This window comes from Alosa sapidissima, chromosome 18 (assembly GCF_018492685.1).
Source record: "Alosa sapidissima isolate fAloSap1 chromosome 18, fAloSap1.pri, whole genome shotgun sequence".
In the NCBI taxonomy this organism is placed as follows: domain Eukaryota; kingdom Metazoa; phylum Chordata; class Actinopteri; order Clupeiformes; family Clupeidae; genus Alosa; species Alosa sapidissima.
In genome coordinates, this window is record NC_055974.1 from 15,234,629 (window position 1) to 15,255,183 (window position 20,555).

General features: G+C 40.3%; 1 protein-coding gene across 2 annotated transcripts in view; it reads right to left on the bottom strand.

The window, feature by feature from the left end:
- Positions 1-20,555, bottom strand: part of LOC121690122 (fibronectin-like) — a 60,619-nt gene that overhangs the window by 36,103 nt on the left and 3,961 nt on the right. Inside the window, exons 2-6 of one of the 2 annotated variants that reach the window (XM_042070503.1) lie at positions 12,697-12,924; positions 11,104-11,185; positions 10,956-10,983; positions 10,580-10,846; positions 10,089-10,361 (exon numbers count right to left, since the gene is read on the bottom strand). In XM_042070503.1, the coding sequence (XP_041926437.1) occupies positions 10,089-10,361; positions 10,580-10,846; positions 10,956-10,983; positions 11,104-11,185; positions 12,697-12,833 (787 nt within the window). In that variant the 5' untranslated portion in view covers positions 12,834-12,924. Of the gene's footprint in view, positions 1-10,088; positions 10,362-10,579; positions 10,847-10,955; positions 10,993-11,103; positions 11,186-12,696; positions 12,925-20,555 lie in introns of both variants that reach the window. The other variant, XM_042070504.1, reaches the window with a different exon arrangement.

Below are 20,555 nucleotides of genomic sequence, written 5' to 3' on the forward strand. Positions count from 1 at the left end.
TTATTGGTGCTTCACTCCCCTCCCTGAAGGACATTTACACCACCCACCTCACCCGCAAGGCGACCAAAATTGTGAGTGATGCAAGTCACCCCGCTCACAATCTGTTTGATCTACTGCCCTCTGGGAAGAGGTACAGAAGCCTGCGCTTCCGCACTACCAGACTCACCAACAGCTTCATACACCAAGCTGTAAGGATGCTGAACTCTCTCCCTCCTCTCCCCCCTCCACCCTCAGCTACATAACATCCTGGACATTGGACCCACAATGGCCGCCTGCACTACGCCACTTGCACACTTGTACACTTTACTTTACAACTTGTTGTTGTTGTCCTGAAAACAACACTTCTGCTGCTCTTACATAACTTGCACCACTATGCCACTTTCTTTCTTACTTAGGTCAAACAGAACTACCCAAGCCTTTTATTGGCCTGACTTTGCACTAGTATTTTATTGACTGTCTATGCACAATTTCAACCAAATTTTGCTGCTCTTATTTTTTCATTATTATATATGTGCCCTCTTATTTACTTATTTACTTACTTTTTTGTTTACTTGAATGTTATGTTTGTCTGTGGACTTAAATTGGTAAAATATGTCTTGTCTTCACCGTGGGATAGTGAGAAACGTAATTTCGATCTCTTTGTATGTCTGGAACATGTGAAGAAATTGACAATAAAGCTGACTTTGACTTTGACTTTGACTTTGGATTATTGAGGCCAAAAAGATTAATGAAGATGGAGTGAAGGCAGCCAAGAAGAGGGAGGGAAGAATTACAAAGCAAAAGATTCACTGAAAGAAAATGCCATGAGGTGCACCAAAATGTATCTAAAATGTGGAGAATACAATGCAATCAAGCATTTTGGGCGATGTGGAGTCACAAGCTGGCAGCAGATTAAATGCTCACGATAGAGAAAAAGACGGTTTTAAAAGGACGTGACCTAAGCTGAGGCAAGCCATGGCAATAGGCCCGACGGTATTTGTAAAGCAATTTACAAAAGATTCACAGAACAAAAATGCTGATGTGGTACATGAAAATGTAGCTAAATATGTGGAGAATGCAATGCAATCAAGCATTTTGGACGATGTGGAGATACAAGCTGGCAGCAGATTAAATGCTCGAGAGAGAAAAAGATGCGGGTTTAAATTGACGTGCAGACCGAAGCTGCAGCAAGCAGGTGATATTTAGAAATGTATTTCACAAAATCCAAGACTAAGAACAGACAGACTATGTAACTGTACACATTGAGGCCAAAAATATTGAGAATTCTACAGGGAATGTTAATGAAGAAGGAGTGAATAGTGGCAAGAGGCAAGCCGTAGGCTGCTGACAAGGCCCGACACCTAAAACAGCCTAATTGTATAGCAATTTACAAAAAAATCACTGAACTCAAATGCTGATGTGGTACATGAAAATTTAGCTGAAAATGTGGAGAATGCAATGCAATCAATCCTTTTGTACGATATATTGGCACAGGCTGGCATGCAGCAGAACAATTGCTTGGCTGGCCACCTCCGAGAGAGCGAGAGAAAAAAAGATGCACATTTAAAAGGGTCTAAATTCCAGCACGGAATTGCGGGTATTGCGAATAAATTATTACTTAGTATTGAGCATAATAATAAAAGTCCCGCAAATCTAGCCATCATAATGCGAGAGATTCCCACACATTTTACCCTGTACCCTGTCTGACATTAATATAATAATGGATGCGGGACTATTGACGGACCAACTCTGACTTCAATTGAACCCCATGCAGAGACACACACACGCGTGCGCAGGACCACTTTGGGGGTGCCTCTTTTTCGTTGCTCTCTCTCTCTCTCTCTCTCTCAGCAGGATTTGTCACCGCTGAAGTCAAATTATAGCCTAGGTGCTTCAACATCAACCGCTATCGACAGGAAAGGAAAACAAACATTTAGCGATCAGGAACCGTCAGGAATTTTGCAAATACAGAAGCATGACCGCCTAGGCTATAACGTAGAGAACATGGATGACTTCTCTATTTCACGTTCGATTGCGGACGTGAACAGACAGCTACAGACACGCACATTAGGCCTACTTTTACTTTCTGTGCATATTCATTACGTGAAAGATAATTAGTAGCAAAACAGCGATCAAATATTACATGGCAGTGCGTTTTGTTTTCAAATGTTTTCATGCATGTCTAGATAACAGGTGAGGAATGTTTAGGAGACTCGTAAATCCTCAAATTTAGGCTGCGCAAAGCACAGCACCTTTATTTGGCCATGGCTTGTATTCGAGTCAGCTATAATATAGTCCTTTATTTCTTGCGTTTTATTGTGAGACATAGGCCTACTTTTCGTTTGGAGCGGCATGGGTAGGCTATCAAAAGCAGATGTTTAATTTGAGATTTAATTTACGTTTGGACTGTTGATTATATTGCTAAATATCGGGACTGATGACCACTGAAATCTGTGGGGTATTTAATGGCTTACTATTAAGTTTCATAGTGTCGGGAATTTCGATTGCCATCCACTTATTGCAAGATAAGGTATCCGCGCTTTCATTCATTCGTGTGCTGTGCTGCAAGGGAAACCTTATTCCGTATAGCCAAAGATGTCTAAGATTATGCATGATTTACTTTTTAATAAAATTCATAGGCTGATGCCTGGCAGCAACAATTGTGTTTAAATGTAGGCTTCAGCCTGTAGCTCAGAAGGGTGCGGCATGTGACTAGCTTGAGAGCAATGAGAGCAACGTGTTGGAGACTCATGGTGTAAATGACTTTTCATTGGCAACAATACAAACCAACAATATAAAATATTAAGAAGAGCTATTTTATGAGTTAAATTAAAAACAAAATTATACTGGCTTTTATTTGTCCCAATCTGAGGCCCGGCTATAAATAGAATCCCTGCCATAATTTGACGATTTAGGTATGCACGTGTGTTTCAGGCGTAGTGCAAGCACTAATCTCTGACTGAAAGTGCACAGGACTTGTGCATTTGAGAGCGCTCTCTCGCGGCTGTAGACGTAATGTTTCACGTAGGGTTCATGTCAGTTAATATAAATTAACATTTAAAAACATGTTCAATTATATATTTTTTCATATATAAGTCGCACCTGACTATAAGTTGCAGGACCAGCCAAACTATGAAAAAAAGTGCGACTTATAGTCCAGAAAATACGGTACTGTTTTCAAATGTATACTACTACTGTAAACACAGCATATGTTTAAAAAGCATGCATACGCATGAAATATATCAAATAGGCTTATTAGCTATGTAATTCAATGCAATTCAATACATTTTGGTCTGTACCATGAAGGGGAAACTGATTCAACTATATAAACCATATATTTTCTGAAAGCTTAGACCGTCAGGATGTAATCTAACATGACATGAGACATGTCCCACCCTCCTCATTAGTATGCTGCCCATTGCCCAAGCATAATATATTGGGTCAGCCATATACCCGATTTATCAATACCCAATGTGTTATGCAGGGGCTGCATACTAATGAGGAGGGTGGGACATGTCTCATGTCATGTTAGATCACATCCTGAGGGTCTAAGCTTTCAGAAAATATATGGTTTATATACAGTGGGTCCCAGTTAAGAATTGACACTTCATTCACCATCAAGGTGATTCACGCAGCTGGGTGAAATGTAAGTACAACTGCAGCCGCTTGGGGGCAGCATAGTCCGCTGTGGCGTTCCACGGTCGAACCGGACGGAGCATTCGACAGCAAGGGCTGTGATTGGCCGAGTTTTCAGTGCGTTTCTCTGTGTTTTTAGCAGCACCTGCAACATGCTAGTCCACTGTAGCCTATAAGCTTTGTACATAATGTTAAACATAGTTTTGGATTCAGTGGCAAGATGTCTTGAGTGCCTGTCTCTCAGTAATGTTTTAAAATGAGAGCTTCGTCAGCTGGCAGTAGGCTACTTTGTCGGCAGTCATGAGAAGTTTGCTTGCTAACAGAACATAAATATGCTGCCCAGAAACCTTGTGAATAGTTCTGATTTAATACTACACTAATGAGGTTAAATATAGCCTTTGCCTACAACAGCTAACGTTTCGATGTTCGTTAGTCAAAAACATCGACACATCGAAACGTTAGTCAAAGTTTAATAATGTTCTGCACCTTTTACTAAAGAATAAAGAAAATTAAGAAGACATCTGAGCTGCACCGGCGTCTCTCCTTTCTAAAATATCTGTCCTGGCCTGGTTGCACCGGATTGTCGCCAAATGACAGAAGCGCGGAGAACCCTCCTTTGTCTACCAAAAAGTGTTACTTTGTGCCCCGCGCTCCCCCACTGCTTGTGAAAGAAGGGGATGGGGGAGGGGGGGTTAACGTGAAAAAGCTTAATGTCCCAAAACGGCAACAAGTCATAATGGTAGGCTACAGGGTATGGGATGACCAGAGCCGTCTTCGCTGTGCTATTCAGAAAGCATCTTTTATTGTCTTTCCAGGCGCACACAGCTCGTTACCATATAGCCTATCGAGTGCCTTAACAGATAAGCTCTGCTCTTGGGTTTGGCCTCACAGCGAACTCAACCCTCTTGTCGCTTGCAGTTTGTTAAATAAAGCGTGCCGATTACATTATTTATTTCTGATTAATTGCGTCTTTTGCAACATCTGCTTGTTAGGCTGGGCTACTGTCAATGTCCTGTACAGGTAAATGTTCAACAATTGCTGGTGTAGGCCTACAGGCTATTATCAATTAGGGACTGTTCGTTATTATGACCGCGGCGCAGCGAAGGTTTAGTCAGATTTTTTTTTTTTTTTTTTTCTTTTTCGCATGTCCAAATTTCCGTCAACGATTCCTGGGACACTGTAAGACCGGGGTACACGAAACTTGGTGGGCATGTAACCCCACATGGATAGCATGGAACCTCCTGTTTTTGTTATGATCTGTAGCCCCCCGCTGGACTGGACCCCCCCGAAAGGAGGGTAGGGCAGACACAGTTTTCTGTGAATATCTCGAGAACCGTAGGGTTTAGGAGGACCATTTTTTTTTGTATGTTGATCTCAAAGGGCCAAGTCAACCCATTCCATAACCACTCATTTCATGTATAGCGCCACCTAGTTAAACACAAAAAAGTAAAAATGAGGTGTTGTAATCGCAGTTATCTGTGACCTAACATAGTCAAAACTGCATGAAATTGGAAGTGTAGGATCATTATGACACCCTCTGAATGCACGCCAAGTTTCGTGGAATTCCGTTCATGGGGGGCCACACAATAAATTAATTTATGTTACTATACACCAACTGGCCTGTAGGTGGCCGGAGACAGTTTTCTGTGAATATCTCGAGAACCGTAGGGCCTAGGAGGTCCACCTTTTTTTTGTATGTTGGTCTTAAGGGGGCATGTCAACCTATTCCATTACCACTTATTTCATGTATAGTGCCACCTAGTTAAAAATTAAAAAGCAAAACATTAGGTGTTTTCATAACAATATCTCTGGCTAACATGGTCAAAACTGCACGAAATTGACACCCTCCGAATGCATGCCAAGTTTCGTGGACTGTCGTTCATGGGGGGCCTTACAATAAAATAATTTATGTGTACATTTAGTGACCGTACACCAACAAGGATTCCCGGGACACTGAAAGACCGGGGTACACGAAACTTGGTGGGCATGTAACCCCACATGGATAGCATGGAACCATCACTTTTTGTTTTGATCTGTAGCCCCCCCACTGGACTGGACCCCCCCGAAAGGAGGGTAGGGCAGACACAGTTTTCTGTGAATATCTTGAGAACCGTAGGGCCTAGGATGTGTCATATAGCCTACAACATTAGCTGAGTCACATATTTGGCCATATGGTGTTTATCATAGGCTACATCACGAAACCAAATAGTGTTACCAATGCAAACACTTAAACAGGGGAAATTAATTGGGCATGAATCATTGTGCTGAACGGTATGTCAATGAGCAGAAACACACACGACATTCAAACTGTTGATAAGATGTGCACTATGGAAACTGGTCTGTAGGCTAACATTGGACTAATAAATGACACTGACTCGCCATATCCTGACTCTAAAAAAAACATTGTCTTGCTTTGCCGCGAACTAAGCAATGAAATCATAGGCCAGTTTGCAGGTCATAACGTCTTTTTCAATTCATAGAAGGGAGAGCCCAGTCTCCCCTGTGACATTGAGGTGCGCAAATAGTTTTTAATAGCCTGTTCAACTTCGAAAAGCTTCACCCGATGCCAGTCACTGATCGCAATTTCAAATTTCGGGAAGTTTTGTTCAATCTTTTTAAGTTTTAAGTGCAGTAGGCCCCTATCTGCCCCCTTTGGAATTATATCTCGAGCCTATAAGGTCGAGTGCGTTATGTCCTGGGATTCGGACGTGCTCAAAAAGAAAAGAAAAAACACTTTTTTTAATAGATGGTTATGAGGAGCAATATGAGTCTGAACTCCGTGTCTCCGTATCTTTTTCGCCCTAAACTGGCACCTCAACCGTTTGGTAGAGGTTCATAGAAATTGAATGGGAGGGTCCTTTGAAAAAAAATCAGATTTTTCATACTACAGCCTAATAGAGCAAGATAAAACAAAAAAATATTTTTTTCATCACTTTTATCATGGTGTGCCAGTTAAAGGGATATGATAGCCAGTGATATGGTGGGCCTAGCCAAAAACTACGCTGACAAAAAAAAAAAAAAACGTTGAGGGTTCAGCTGGAAATGTGATAATGTAAAGGAGCAATGTTAGCAATAAAAACGCTAAAGTATAGTATCCTGTGCCATTTGACTGATCGAGTGGCTGGCTACAGCAATTGTCATCATCATCAGCAACATAACATGTTACCTAGACCAGACTCTGTGAGTAGAGACCGACCGATCGGCCAGACGATTTAATCGGCCGATTTTTGCTATTTTTTAATCAATCGGCATCGGCCGATTTTCTTACTTGGCCGCGCCGATTTTAAGTCAGGCGGGCAGCTACTTGGAACACAGTGCGAGACGGTCTATTTAGAACTAAGAAAATCTTTGGTTTCAAGAAGGAGCAAGACTGTCTACAGGTAAGGCATCAATTTTTACATTCCAGTGTCCCAAAGTCGTATATTTTCTCTTATGATTTCTCTTATGGTTGTAATCTGTGATGTTGCTTCATTTACCGAAAGTGTGTTGGGAATGCGCCGGCAAGTCCCCTCAATGCTGGACCCCGCTTCTCGAAAGCATTGTTGCTAACCAGTTAGCAACTTAGTAGGTTGCCTATGGGAAATTGCATTGCAACCAAGTAAGTTGCTAACTTAGTTAGCAACGACACTGTCGAGAAACACACCCCTGGTGACCAGCGTGATGTTTTGATCTAAACTATAGTAACGGACAATCTAAGTGAAAATTTAACAAAAAGAGGACGCATGTGAACGCTTTATAACACTGTCATCCCATGTCCATTCGTTTTCAACTGCATCGGAGTTGAAGAAGAAATGAAAGTTGCTTAGCGTTGTGGCTACGAGTGCGTTAGGAATGCGCCGACTATGCAAGCCCCCGCCCTCAACGCCGGTGACTGCTATGTTACGATCTAAACTTAAGTAACGGACAATCTAAGTGAAATGATTGAGGAAAAAGAGGACGCACAAATAACAAGTGAACAGCCATATACCCGATCAATACCCAATGTTCTCTTCATGGTACAGACCAAAATGTATTATGTGTACACGTTCTTCACCTAAATCCATAAAATCCCATTCATTTCAATGGTAAATTTATTTAAGTGGTCTGAAGGTAGAGTGGGAATGAGTTTATTTCTTGTTAACATGATTTTTCTTAAACTCTGGGACCAGGGCTACAAGATAATACCACTTTTTCTGGGAAAAAAAAACTTTTTTCTTTCAGTAAAACACAATAATCTCATGCCAAAGTCAGATAACTGACTTTTACCCTAAACTGGCACCTCAACCGTTTGGTAGAGGTTCATAGTAATTGAATGGGAGGGTCCTTTGAAAAAAAATCACAGATTTTTCATACTACAGCCTAATAGAGCAAGATAAAACAAAAAAATATTTTTTTTCATCACTTTTATCATGGTGTGCCAGTTAAAGGGAACGTTTTAAAACATTGTCATCCCGTGTCAATTTGTTTTCGCGATGTATACGTGTTTGATTTGATGCATGCTCACAGCATGCTGGGAGACAGAGTTTTATATTGTTGAAACCTAGGTCTGTGGTAAGGCATGGAAGTTCCACAGTGAAACTGTATAACCTGAACATGTATTTTGCCGTTTTGAAGTAACTATCTGAAGTTGTCACATCATGGAAGTCTTCTTGCACTCTGTTAAACATATTAAAATGAATAATTAATAGACTAACAGACTGCAAGTCATACATTTGTTAATTCTTGTTGTTATGAATTGATGAGTAGGCCCCTACAGTCATTTTTATATAATAGCCTACATAATATTTCTACTATATACATAAATATATAGTGTATATATAGAACATATGTTATTTATCATTTATCATCATTTTTATATAATAGCCTACATAATATTTCTACTATATACATAAATATATAGTGTATATATAGAACATATGTTATTTATCATATGTTGATTTTTTAATGTTCAATTTTCAATGAATCGTGTGAATTTTACAGGTGTTGTGCCTCCTCTTACTAGTATGATTTTTAGCATGCCAATTAAGGATAATACGATAGCATATCGGCCCTAAAAATCGGCCCAAAAAATCGGCAGGTCACATCGGCTATCGGCTGACTCCGACCGCTAAAAATCGGTATCGGCATCGGCTTTAGAAAAACCCAAATCGGTCGGTCTCTATCTGTGAGCCCGTTAATTATGAAGCTATACGTTTGCCACGCCCTACATTCTCCTCCTAATCAATGTCCCTCTGTCGTGTAATAGTCTATGTTTGCTTACCTCTCCTCACCGAAGTTCAAACTGTTTCTTACATAGGCTACTTGCAATGTCGGGTACAGCACATTTTTGCACAATTCACATCCCGCCTTTACCTGCCGCAACTTCTACATGCGCAGGATTTTGGCTCTGAGCCAATGTGGGAGGGGTGGAGCATTGTTGTTGGACCAGTCTAGTGTCAGTATAGAAAAGAACCAATGGGCCGCTGACTGGCCTTGCTTTGGGCCGATTGTTTCCCATAGTTTAAAATAACGATAATAAATAATAATTTTATTGGATCGGCCCAAAGGTACACCGGCCCACAGGGAAAATGCCGGGTATGCCAGATGGCCAGTCCAGCCCTCTCCAGATATACTAAATAACTAATGAACTGGTCAGCTTTTTCGTGTTAAAGCAACACCAAAGAGTTTTTTTGTACCTTAAAATAATGTTTCCAAAATCGTTTCAGTGGTTAATCAACTCGTAACAGGGTGAACAGCACTTCTGCATTCGCTTGCGGCCCTCTATTGGCTATATAGGGCGGTGGTAGTCTAGTGGTTAAGGAGCTGGGCTAGCATGCAGTAGCCTGAAAGTTGTCGGTTCAATTCCCGGCTTCCACCGTTGTGCCCTTGAGCAAGGCACTTAACCCCAAGTTGCTCTGGGGACAATGTTATCCCTTGTAATATAGCTGTCATATGTAAGTCACTTTGGTTAAGAAGTGTCTGCTAAATGTAATGTAAATGTAATGTAATGTAATAACCGCACTATGTAAGTTTGCCAGATCGGGTAGTGGATCTGTAGTTCGATGGAATGAGACATAAGAAACCATCTGATGTCGCAATACATCATACTTTCATAAAATCATGCAACATATTCTACCTTGTCTGTGGACATCATTATTTGCAAAGCCGGTGCTGGATAAACAACTAGCGTGCATGCGACAGAGGAAAAGTTCTTTGGTGTTGCTTTAACCCTTAAAGGTGTAGGTTTTTGAACATTCTAAGTTCCGCAACAATTGAAGGTTCTAAAATTCTATGTTGAATTCAATGAACCAAGATATTCTTTAGAATGTTCATTTCTCAACATTCCCGTCACACCGGTGTGACGGTACTCCTTTAAGGGTTAAGATATTCAACCATCAAATAATCTTTAGTCTTTAGTTTTCACTAATGTGTAAGAAACACAGATGAGGATATGTAATTTCACTTCACACCAAATTGGGCCAGAAAGAATATATATACTTGAAATTCGTCTTTACCTCTGCAAAAACGGTGTGTAGTAGCTTTCCCCATATAGCCATTTTTCAGCACGATAGAAACTCTGATGGTGTATATTATATTGAGCTTCAGTTCAGGTAAGGGGTATTTTTCAGATGCTAATGTCATGCTGTGTAAACACTCCTCTCCCTCTTTTTCCTCCTTCCAAAGTGACATCACATATTCAACCTGGTCCAGCCCCTCTGGTTTCTTCCATGTCACCATCACAGGACTTTCATTATTGTTCACCATTACCTCATCTGGTGCAGGGATCTCTACAATTGAAATACACAGAGACAAGAAATACATGCAGTAAAATAAAACCATTCCTCTTGTCTGTGTCTGTGTGTATATATATATCCTGTATGAATAAATGCATGTGTGTGTGTGTGGTCTGATTAGGTAGGTCATTGGGATTCGTTTTCAATAGCTATTAATTCAGAGGTTGTCAACTCAAATATTGCATTAGTGCCAAACCTTTCTCAAACTGTACCTGTGAATGTAGTCGCTGATACATATTCACTCTGCTGGTTGTCTTCACCCAGGGTGACCACCTTAAATTCATATTTCTCTCCAGGTAATAGATTGCAAATACAAGCTTTTAAACTTGGGAAGTCTTGACTCCCTCTGTGCTCTCCACTCTCCCAGGTGACTTTAAAACTCTGGCCATTCCATATCTCAGGAGGTCCCCAGACTAAGGAGATGGAGTCTGGCTGTACTGAGGTGAACTGGATTGGCCCAGGAGAATGGATTTGTTCAACTGAGAAATGTACATAAAACAGAAGGCACAATGTTAATATTCAGTGACTGCTGTGCTCCATTTCTCCTGAAATCTCTGCATTAGAAATATTTATGATAATTAAAATTACCATTAGAACATTTTTCCTCTGTTTGAATCTGTTGAATGTAGTACAAAGAACAACGTAAGAACAACGTTTTTAATGGTCAAAAATAAAAATGATATTCCATTTGAAAATACTGTCATACAGAAAATCCATTGTCTCCTCCTTTACTTACCTTATTGACTCCTTGGTTTTTCTCACTTCCTTCATTTTCATGCTGGAATTTCTCATCGTGTCCACAATCTTCACTCCCACTACTTTTAGCAAACAATACAGCATCAAATGGTCAGATACGTATATCTCTAGAACATGTCCCATAATTACAACATATTACCATAGGTTATTAAAGGAATTATCCGGAGTAAAATGCACTTTAGATCAATTTACGGATGATTGGGAGTACATACGTTGAGTTGATATCAAAATCATGTCATTCGGATGTTTTTTGAGAAAGTTCGATTTTACAGTTTTTAGTCAAAACTCGTTAGCGTGGAAGTAAGAAGGGCATATTATTGCTTACTACTACGTTTTTTTTTTTTTTTTTTAAACGGCGACGCAATTGTGAATTTCCAGAGCACACTTGGCAATCGACTCTTACGGACTTTGCCCTAAAGATGGCAGCAAAGATGGCAACATTTCTGGAAAGGTACTGGCTTGATGAAATTCATTCTGGACTATCTATCCGACCACATAAAGACCTCGGGATACTTCGGTTTGGCTTTAGGGACCCTCTACTTACTACCACGTAAGTGTAATGTTGTTTGGAACTGTAGAAGAGGTATAAAAATAGCGTTTTGTAGCGGCGAAATAATATGCCCTTCTCACTTCCACGCTAACGAGTTTTGACTAAAAACGGTAAAATCGAACTTTCTCAAAACACATCCGAATGACATGATTTTGATGTCAACTCAACGTATGTACTCCCAATCATCCATAAATTGATCTAAAGTGCATTTTACTCCGGATAATTCCTTTAAAGTATTAAGTTAGCTCCCATTGTATTTATTTAGAATGTTTGAAGTTTATTTTTTGAAATTGATTTTTGTTTTCTATCGTAAGTAAAATGAGCTTTAAATGTAAATCAGGTTTCTTGGCCAAGCATACTTGCGTATACAATGAATTTGGTCTCTGCATTTATCCCATCAGTGAATTAGTAAACACAGAGCACACAGTGAGGTGAAGCACACACCAGGGTTCCCATTCTAAGTCAAATGTAAAATTCCATGACTTTTCCCTGACTTTCCCTGACAAAAAAAATTACCTGAATTTCCATGACTTATTTTATGAATAGTACAATATACCAACCAATGATTTCAGAGCACCTGCGTAGCGTTCAAGAATCTTTTTTTATAGCATGAGATGAATAAATAGGCATTGAATAAACAGAAACTCAAGCAGGCAGTAAAGCTACAGTAATAACTAGATATACACAAATTCTGCATGGAAATATATTTGTATTAATTATTTGTATTAATGTATTTTAATACATTTTGGCAAGTACTTTTAAACTGCTACAAACAAAACAAACAAAATTCCCTGATATTCCATGACTTTGCTCCAAAAATGATAAAAAATTCCCTGACTTTCCATGTCTGGAATAGACTTTCTAAAATTCCATGAAGACAATGTATTTTTTTAATTATCAACAGTTAAAGTACATTTAAAGTCCAGCTCTTTTGAACATCCTTGTACAGATTTGATATTATATTAATAACAATAATATGATGAAAAATTGCTGAATATAGCTAAAGATCTAAAACAAACATACCCATGGTCTATTTCTGGAGAGTTCTGTTCATTGGGAGTAGATGAGAGACTAGTAGATTCACAGCTTTGTTTGCTAGGAGGTTGTCCTTCAATTGAGAAATCCATTTGTCTTTTATTGGTGGATGGATCATCTGCCATTTATTGATGCAGAACTACAGAATACACCCACTGTCCTGAGTTTCACATTTATTTTATAGGTCCTCAAAACATCCAGTAGCCTACTTGTCACCTGTAACAAAACAGAGGGGCACATAACTGCAAAGGTGGTCAGTGTTTCCCACAGAATTGGATTAAATTTGTGGCGGTAGCGGACTTGGACAAATTTGACGTGCTTCTGATGTCGCAATACATCATACTTTCATAAAATCATGCAACATACTCTAGCCTACCTTGTCTGTGGACATGTTATTTGCAAAGCCAGTGCTGGATAAACAACTAGCGTGCGTGCGACAGAGGAAAAGTGCTTTGGTGTTGCTTTAAGACGTTCGTGAGTAACACAGTTAAAAGGCTGCTGATGTGTGGGTGCAATTCATAACATTTTTTACATAGTTAAAATAAAGATTCGTACTTCTCCTTGGGACAAGCACTTTTGAATTTTGGAAAACACTTTTCCATTTACATCGGGATTTTGCAAACATTCAGTGTCAGAGTCAATAAAATGAGCCCTTCAACGAAATTGACAAGCAGCTGTAAGTAGGCTAAGCATGCTAAATTCAACATCCAAACAGTATTCTAACGTTAGCTTTGATATACTGCTTGATTGCATAACTTAAGTTAGTTTAGTCTCTTCAATGTAGCCTACTATGTTGTAATAAGACCTTAGCAGAGTTAACTTCAATGCAGCAGTTTTGAACAAATTTGCGCAGCATTAGTGGTGCAACGGATCATCATTGATCCGTGATCCGTTTGGATCAATTATTTCGGTTCGGCACACACATGATCCGCGGATTGATTTATGAAAAAACAATTGTGCGCATGTTCAGTCCACACACAGCGTGGTCATGGCGAGCGGAGGAACGGAGGAGCTTGAGCGCCCCGCGTCATTTAAATCCCCTGTTTGGGAGCATTTTGGTTTCCTTGTCAAAGTTAATGATGAAGGAAAGAGGTTAGTGGATAAAACCGTGACGGTGTGTAGGCACTGTGGCACAAGAAAGCCATACAACAGTGGAAACACATCTGCCATGGCCACGAATTTGCAGCGACATCACCCCGGTGTTTCACTGACTGGAGTGAAACCGAAAGCGGCTAAACAACCACTTTTCACCGCGGCATTTAAACAGCCCCTTCCTGCACAATTCGACCGGGCTAAAGCTATCACAAACGCTATCGGTGTGTTTATAGGTGCAGACATGAGGCCATATTCAGTTGTGCAAAACGAGGGTTTTAAATACATGCTGAACGTGCTCGAGCCACGTTACGTCGCGCTAACGTCGCGCCCCCACTTCAGCGAAAAGATTGTGCCAGATCTTTATGAACAGGAGAAGAAAAAAGTTGTGGATAAACTATCTGTAGCACCCTCTGTTGCACTCACAACAGACTGGTGGAGTCGAGGGGAAGTTGATTTTATATTGTTAATAAACAAAAAGACACAACTTATGTTTATTTGTCATTTTTTTTTTTTTTTGCTGATCCGAAAAATGATCCGATCCGTGACTCTGATCCGAGGAACAATCCGAACCATGAGTTTTTTGATCCATTGCTCCCCTACGCAGCATGGTCTCGATGCTAAGCGGATTTAATAGCAATTTAGCCAGACGCCTTCTGCTTCTATGCAATGCTTTATGTGGCAACAACAATCCTTCAACAATCGTGAATATTTTGTTAAATGCACATGCAGAGGAGGGGCAGCGGGCTACGAAAGAGAGCGGGGCGGGGTAAGGAAAGACTGCGTACGTAAAAAGCGCAGCTCAATGGCAATGGCTCTTTTAACTTGCATAAAACACTGTCCTGTGGCTTATACACAATGCCGCTAATACACAGGAAATTACTGTATGTTGCATCTAGGGCTGGGATAAATGATTATTTTTTAAACGATTAATCTAGCGATTTTTTTTTCGATGCATCGATTAATCTAACGATTCATTTTTTCAGTACGATTCGATTTCGATTCGATTTGATCATCCCCATTAATTGACTAATAGCAACTTATACATGTTGATTTACATATCTGTATGAAAAAACATAATTCTTTAACATTGCAATATGTTAATTGCTCTTAAGATTCCAAAATAAAAGTCTATACAAGTGCAAAGTAATGCATTCTTAGTTAGAGGTAGCAGTGTTTCCCATACATTGACTAATCTGTGGCGGGGCGCCACGAAATAAAAATCGGCCGCCACAGATGAATATTCTATGTTTAATTTAATTTAATTTAATTTAAATTAAATATAAGGTCAAATCCTTGCTTTGGCATTGAGCTGCACTTTTTACGCACGCAGCCTTTCCTTGCCCCGCCCCGCTCTCTCTCGTAGCCCGCTGCCCCACTCCTCTGCATGTGCATTTAACAAAATATTCACGATTGTTGTTGCCACATAGAAGCATTGCATAGAAGACGTCTGGCTAAATTGCTATTAAATCCGCTTAGCTTCGTGACCATGCTGCGCAAATTTGTTCAAAACAAATGCTAACTATTCTTCTTACGGGAACCCAACGTTGGGTTCCCGTAAGAAGAATAGCTAGCATGTCCAGTTGTAGGGAAGCTAACTTTTGACGTAATTTGACGCAATTATGCCTGGGTCTCTGTCGCACAGTAGGGAAATAACCGTATTGTTTGGATAAGAACCTAAGTCCAGCCAGCACGTAAACTCATGAACGTAGCTATGTAGCCCACAATACCATTGTATGTTAAGGTAAAGCATTGCATAGAGGCAAGTAAACCTAATAAAAAAACAGCACTAACGTTAATATATTCAGTTGTGGCTGCCATGGGCCCGGAGCGACAACAACCCCCCCACCCCCGCCCTCCCTCTCCGCTTATACCAACAGCACAAAGCCTAATATCTCAAGGGGTAGCCTACTGCACAATCTGATTGAGTGATCTGATCGCGAAACTACCAATTAAGCAATAAATAGGCCCTAGGCCTACACATTGCATTGGATTCACCTGCGTGAAGCTGGCCCCCCATGTTATTTAAAAATGATTAAAAACACTGCCATTCGTTTGTGCTACGTTTGTGCCGTAAAAATTATCGTTTGTGCTGTTAAGGGTTTTAAGTAATTAAACTTTACATTTTCTGCTCCGAACCGGTTCAAGGAACGAAAACGAACGGAATTTTACGAGGAGCGGAAACGGAAACGAAAACAAAATGGTCTTCAACTGTTCCGGAACAGAAACGTCATTCTGAAATCCACAAAAACGTTTTTTTTTTCGTTCTCTATATATTTTATAAAATTTCACAAAAGCATATCCTATGTCAGGGAGACTATTTCCAGTTGTGCGAAAAAACAAGCCCGCATCTACACTGTTAATGTGAGCTAACAAGCCGCTATGTAGCCAACTACTGTAGGCGAACAGCCTAATAATTTGATTTCTGCAGTTTGAAAAAAAAAAAAAAAACGAATAAATGGACCTTTGGTCCAAATGTGTATATTTTGTCTTGCTGTTGTAATGTAACCTATCCGTCTGCCACTTAGGCCAGCTCGTAGCGTAGGCTACTGAAACTGATTTGGAAATTGTTTGTAGCCTATGCGTAATAGCCTATTTTGCCTGTCCACGCCTTGTCGTTTTAAAGTCGGTATTTGAAATGTTTGCGCAATTATAGCCTATTCTATGTAGAAGAGTTAAATGGGAAATTTGAGATAGGCCTTGTCAGCAACAGACAGGTTCGTTTATAAACAGGGTTGGAATTATAGCGCAAGCCTTTGAAGATCTCCATATGGATAAAACTTAGGCTACAACCAGGTAAGGATTTTAGCACGTATCCAGAAATATTTTTGATAAGAAATTATTTATAGGCATAGGTTAGGCCTACAGTAAGTCTGTAGGCTATGGGATGGATAGCCCATCGGAATGTTTTTGGATGCCGCCTGTGATTTATTATTTTTGGGCATAGCTACGGTATAGGCTAAATCAAGGGGAAATAATGAGTACGTCTATTCTAAGGTAAAGTCCACAAAAATAGACTTGATAGGCCCGCCAAACACTGCCGGAACTTGCATACAAGAACGAAAACGTTAAACATAGGCCTACCTGAACCGTTCGGAACGGAACATTTGAAAAATAATTTCGTTTTCAAGCCCTGCTGGCCAGTGACGTCACTCAGCCCCCCATACTTGTCCAAATTTTCATTCGTTTGTGCTACGTTTGTGCTCATTTGTGCCATTAAAAGTAACATTTGTGCTAGGGGAGAACTGGTACAATTGTAACAGCGGTACAAATGTAGCAGTGTTTTATTCTCAAGATATGTTGTAGCTACGGAAACGTAAACAGACACAAATCAGTGTTTTGAGTCCACTGCTGTACAACATCTACACACATGACAGCAAAGCCAACAGTAGTCATACCTCCATCATCAAGTTTGAAGATGACACAGTAATCTTGGGCCTGATTAGTAACAACAATGAACAGCTCTACTTGGATCAGGTTGACGAGGTGGCACAGTGGTATCAATCTAACAGCTTGACACTGAATATCAATAAAACCAAGGAAATGGTGGTCGATTACAGAAGGCAGCAGCAGAACTACAGTTACACCCCACTAATGATCAGCGGGCAACCTGTAGAGAGAGTCACAAGTTTTAAATACCTTGGTGTCACATTACTGAAGACTTACCATGGACTGTTAACACTCAATATGTTCTGAAGAAGTCCAGACAACGACTCTACTTCCTTCGTCAGCTAAAGAAATTCAAAGTTTCTACATCCATCATGAAGGCCTTCTACACTTCAGCGGTTGAGAGTGTTCTAACTGGTAGCATCATCACCTGGTATGGGAACTCCACAGTTAGAGATTGTAGTACTCTGCAGAGAGTAGTGCGCTCAGCTGAACGTACTATAAGAACTCAACTCCCTGCTCTACAAGATATCTATTCCAGAAGAGTACTCTTAAGAGCCCCCCCCCCCCCCCCCCCCCCACACACACACCCACACCTACAAGACTTTTAGCACTTTTACATCCCTCTCCCTATGCTACAGACCTTTTATTTATTTTCTTATTTCATCACACGTCAAAACACACACACACACACACACACACACACACACACATCTGACTTTCTCCAACTTTTGCACATCTCCATAGAACTTTTTATTTATTATTTTTGATTTCTCCTCCATCTACCCATGTCCTTGATAGCCTAGCCTTTCTGCCCCCCCACCCCACCCCCATCCCCAACACACACACAAAAAAACACACACACCTACATCATCACTGTCATCACCTCACATACATACAGCACACTGCTTGCTACAGTAAGCCTCCTCTACATACTTGCTGCCGTGGATCTGCCCAAGGTTTCTTCCTTGGTAAGGGAGTTTTTCCTTGCCCCTGTTGCTCTTGGGTGCTCCTTGTTGGTGCCCCCCCCCCAATCCCAATCCTCCAATCCACCTTTCTTATGCAGCCCTTGCCCCCCCCCCCATAAATGCACAAATAGGCTGACACCAGACATAATTTCACTGCATTTCTTACTTCCAGTAACTATATGCATGTGACAATAAACTTCCTTGTATCCTTGTATCCTGTAATTGGGGGCCAAGCAGCGAAGCTGCGAGGCAACCCATAGTGATTCTACGTATTCTTCTTCTTATTATTATTATAACGAAACGCTCATTTGCCATTGAACCATACAGTAAAAAGTTTAGAAATTTGGCACATTGATTCGTTACAGTCATATCTTTAATTTATCAAAGTTTCAAGTCTGCACTTGGAGTGCTCTAGCGCCACCAACATTTCAATTTTTTTATTGCATCTATGCACTTAACGTTTGAACCATACACCACATTTTTAACATTAAGGTATATTTGGAATCCTTGGATGAGACCGAACTCAACGCACCCCATGACGTCAATTTCCGCCATGTTGGATCTTCCGCCATATTGTATTTCATCAAAAACACTTAAGTCATCAAAGGTTATAAAGTTTGTCCGATTTTCACGAAACATGACGCAGATGATCTTCAGACAATGACTCACAAATGCATTGCTTTTTGGAGCCATATTCACAACCCATCGCCCGTCCTGACCAATCAAGTTTGGCGGCGAACAGGAAGTGAAGTGATCTCAGCAAGGCTTTCGCGTATCAACACCAAACTCAGTACAGGGTCTCAGGACCCAATTAGGAGGAGGCTCAATAAATTTGATGACTTTTGACCTATAGGTGGCGCTATAATTAGCAAAATTACGTTTTAGCCTGTAACGTAGTGCTGGGCGGTATACCGGTTCACACCGTATACCGGTGTGTATTTTCGTTATGATATGAATTTTTAATATACCGCCATACCTGTGTATTTGATTACACGTTTGGAACGCTGTGCGACAGTGTTTCAGACGGGACTTTTTTCGCACGCATGCATGATGCCACTGCGAGGCATAGTGAGGGTTAACACAAAACACCTGAAGTTTTTCCCCTGAAGTATCACCCTTAAGGCTTAATTTCTCCTTAGATAAGAGGTTTATTTAAGGGTGTTGCACAGAACACCTTAAATTGTTTCTTTAGTTAAGGAAAAACGTTAAGGGATACTGCATTGAAAGGGATTTGCCGTCGCGAAAATTCTATTGAGATTAATCAACAGCTGTAGCTAGCTGGCTAGTAGGTGATGTCGTTAGTTAGCAACCCACCGAACACAGTGAAGTTTAATGAGCTTATCATTCATCTCACCTTAAGAATATTAGCTGAAATTATCCAGGTAGCAAGTAAAGCATGTTATAGACATGCACTGAGCAATACTAGCTGGCTAGTTAGAAATGATCCTGACTGTCATCAGTGCACCAAAACAAAAACTTTTTTGTTAATGTTTTGCCTAGCGAACCGAACCGAAGCTAATGGCAGGCTAACAAGACATCCACATCCACATGAAGTTAACGTTAGCCTACCACTAACGTCATGTAAACCACACAATAACAATAAGGCATGTTTCTGATAGGCCTATTTGACAGAGTAAGCATATTAGCAGAGAGGTTTCATTTTAAATTGTATAATTTTCAAAAAAGTATAAAGTTGCACTACTTTTTGTATTGGTTTTATAGGCTACAAGATGTTTGTGAAATTTGCACAGTAAAAGTTCTGTATTTTGACTGCAATTGTCTTTGCATTCTGATTAGATTCTTCATTAGAATCATGAGTGGCTCTTTGTAAACAGCATAATTTTCTGGGGCCATGCAAAACTGCATTACCACTAGTGTGGAGTTATTCTACATCATGACAGTAAAATAGACCATCCTTAGTCAATGTACTGCAGTAATTCCTCTCTCAACCTCTAGAAAATGCTGTGAACATCTGATTATGCATGGAAAAAAAAATACCGTCATATACCGTGAAACCGTAAGTATTTAGAAAAATACCATGATATACATTTTTGGTCATACCGCCCAGCACTACTGTAACGGGTCATGTGTTTGGAATTAAAGCATATTAGTGATATCTGTTAATACCTTGAGAGGTCCTTAGGCCGCCACATGCCAACATGTGACGTCATCATAAATGATCCAACCACCATATTGGATGTCATCAAAAACACTTAAAAGGCATCAAAGTTCGCAAAGTTTGTCCGATTTTCCCGAAACTTAACGCAGATGATCTTCAGACCATGACTCACAAATGCATTGCTTTTTGGAACCATGTTCAAAACCCGTTGCCGTGACGACCAATAAAGTTTGGCGGCAAAGCCGCCAAACAGGAAGTGAAGTGATCTCAGCAATGCTTTC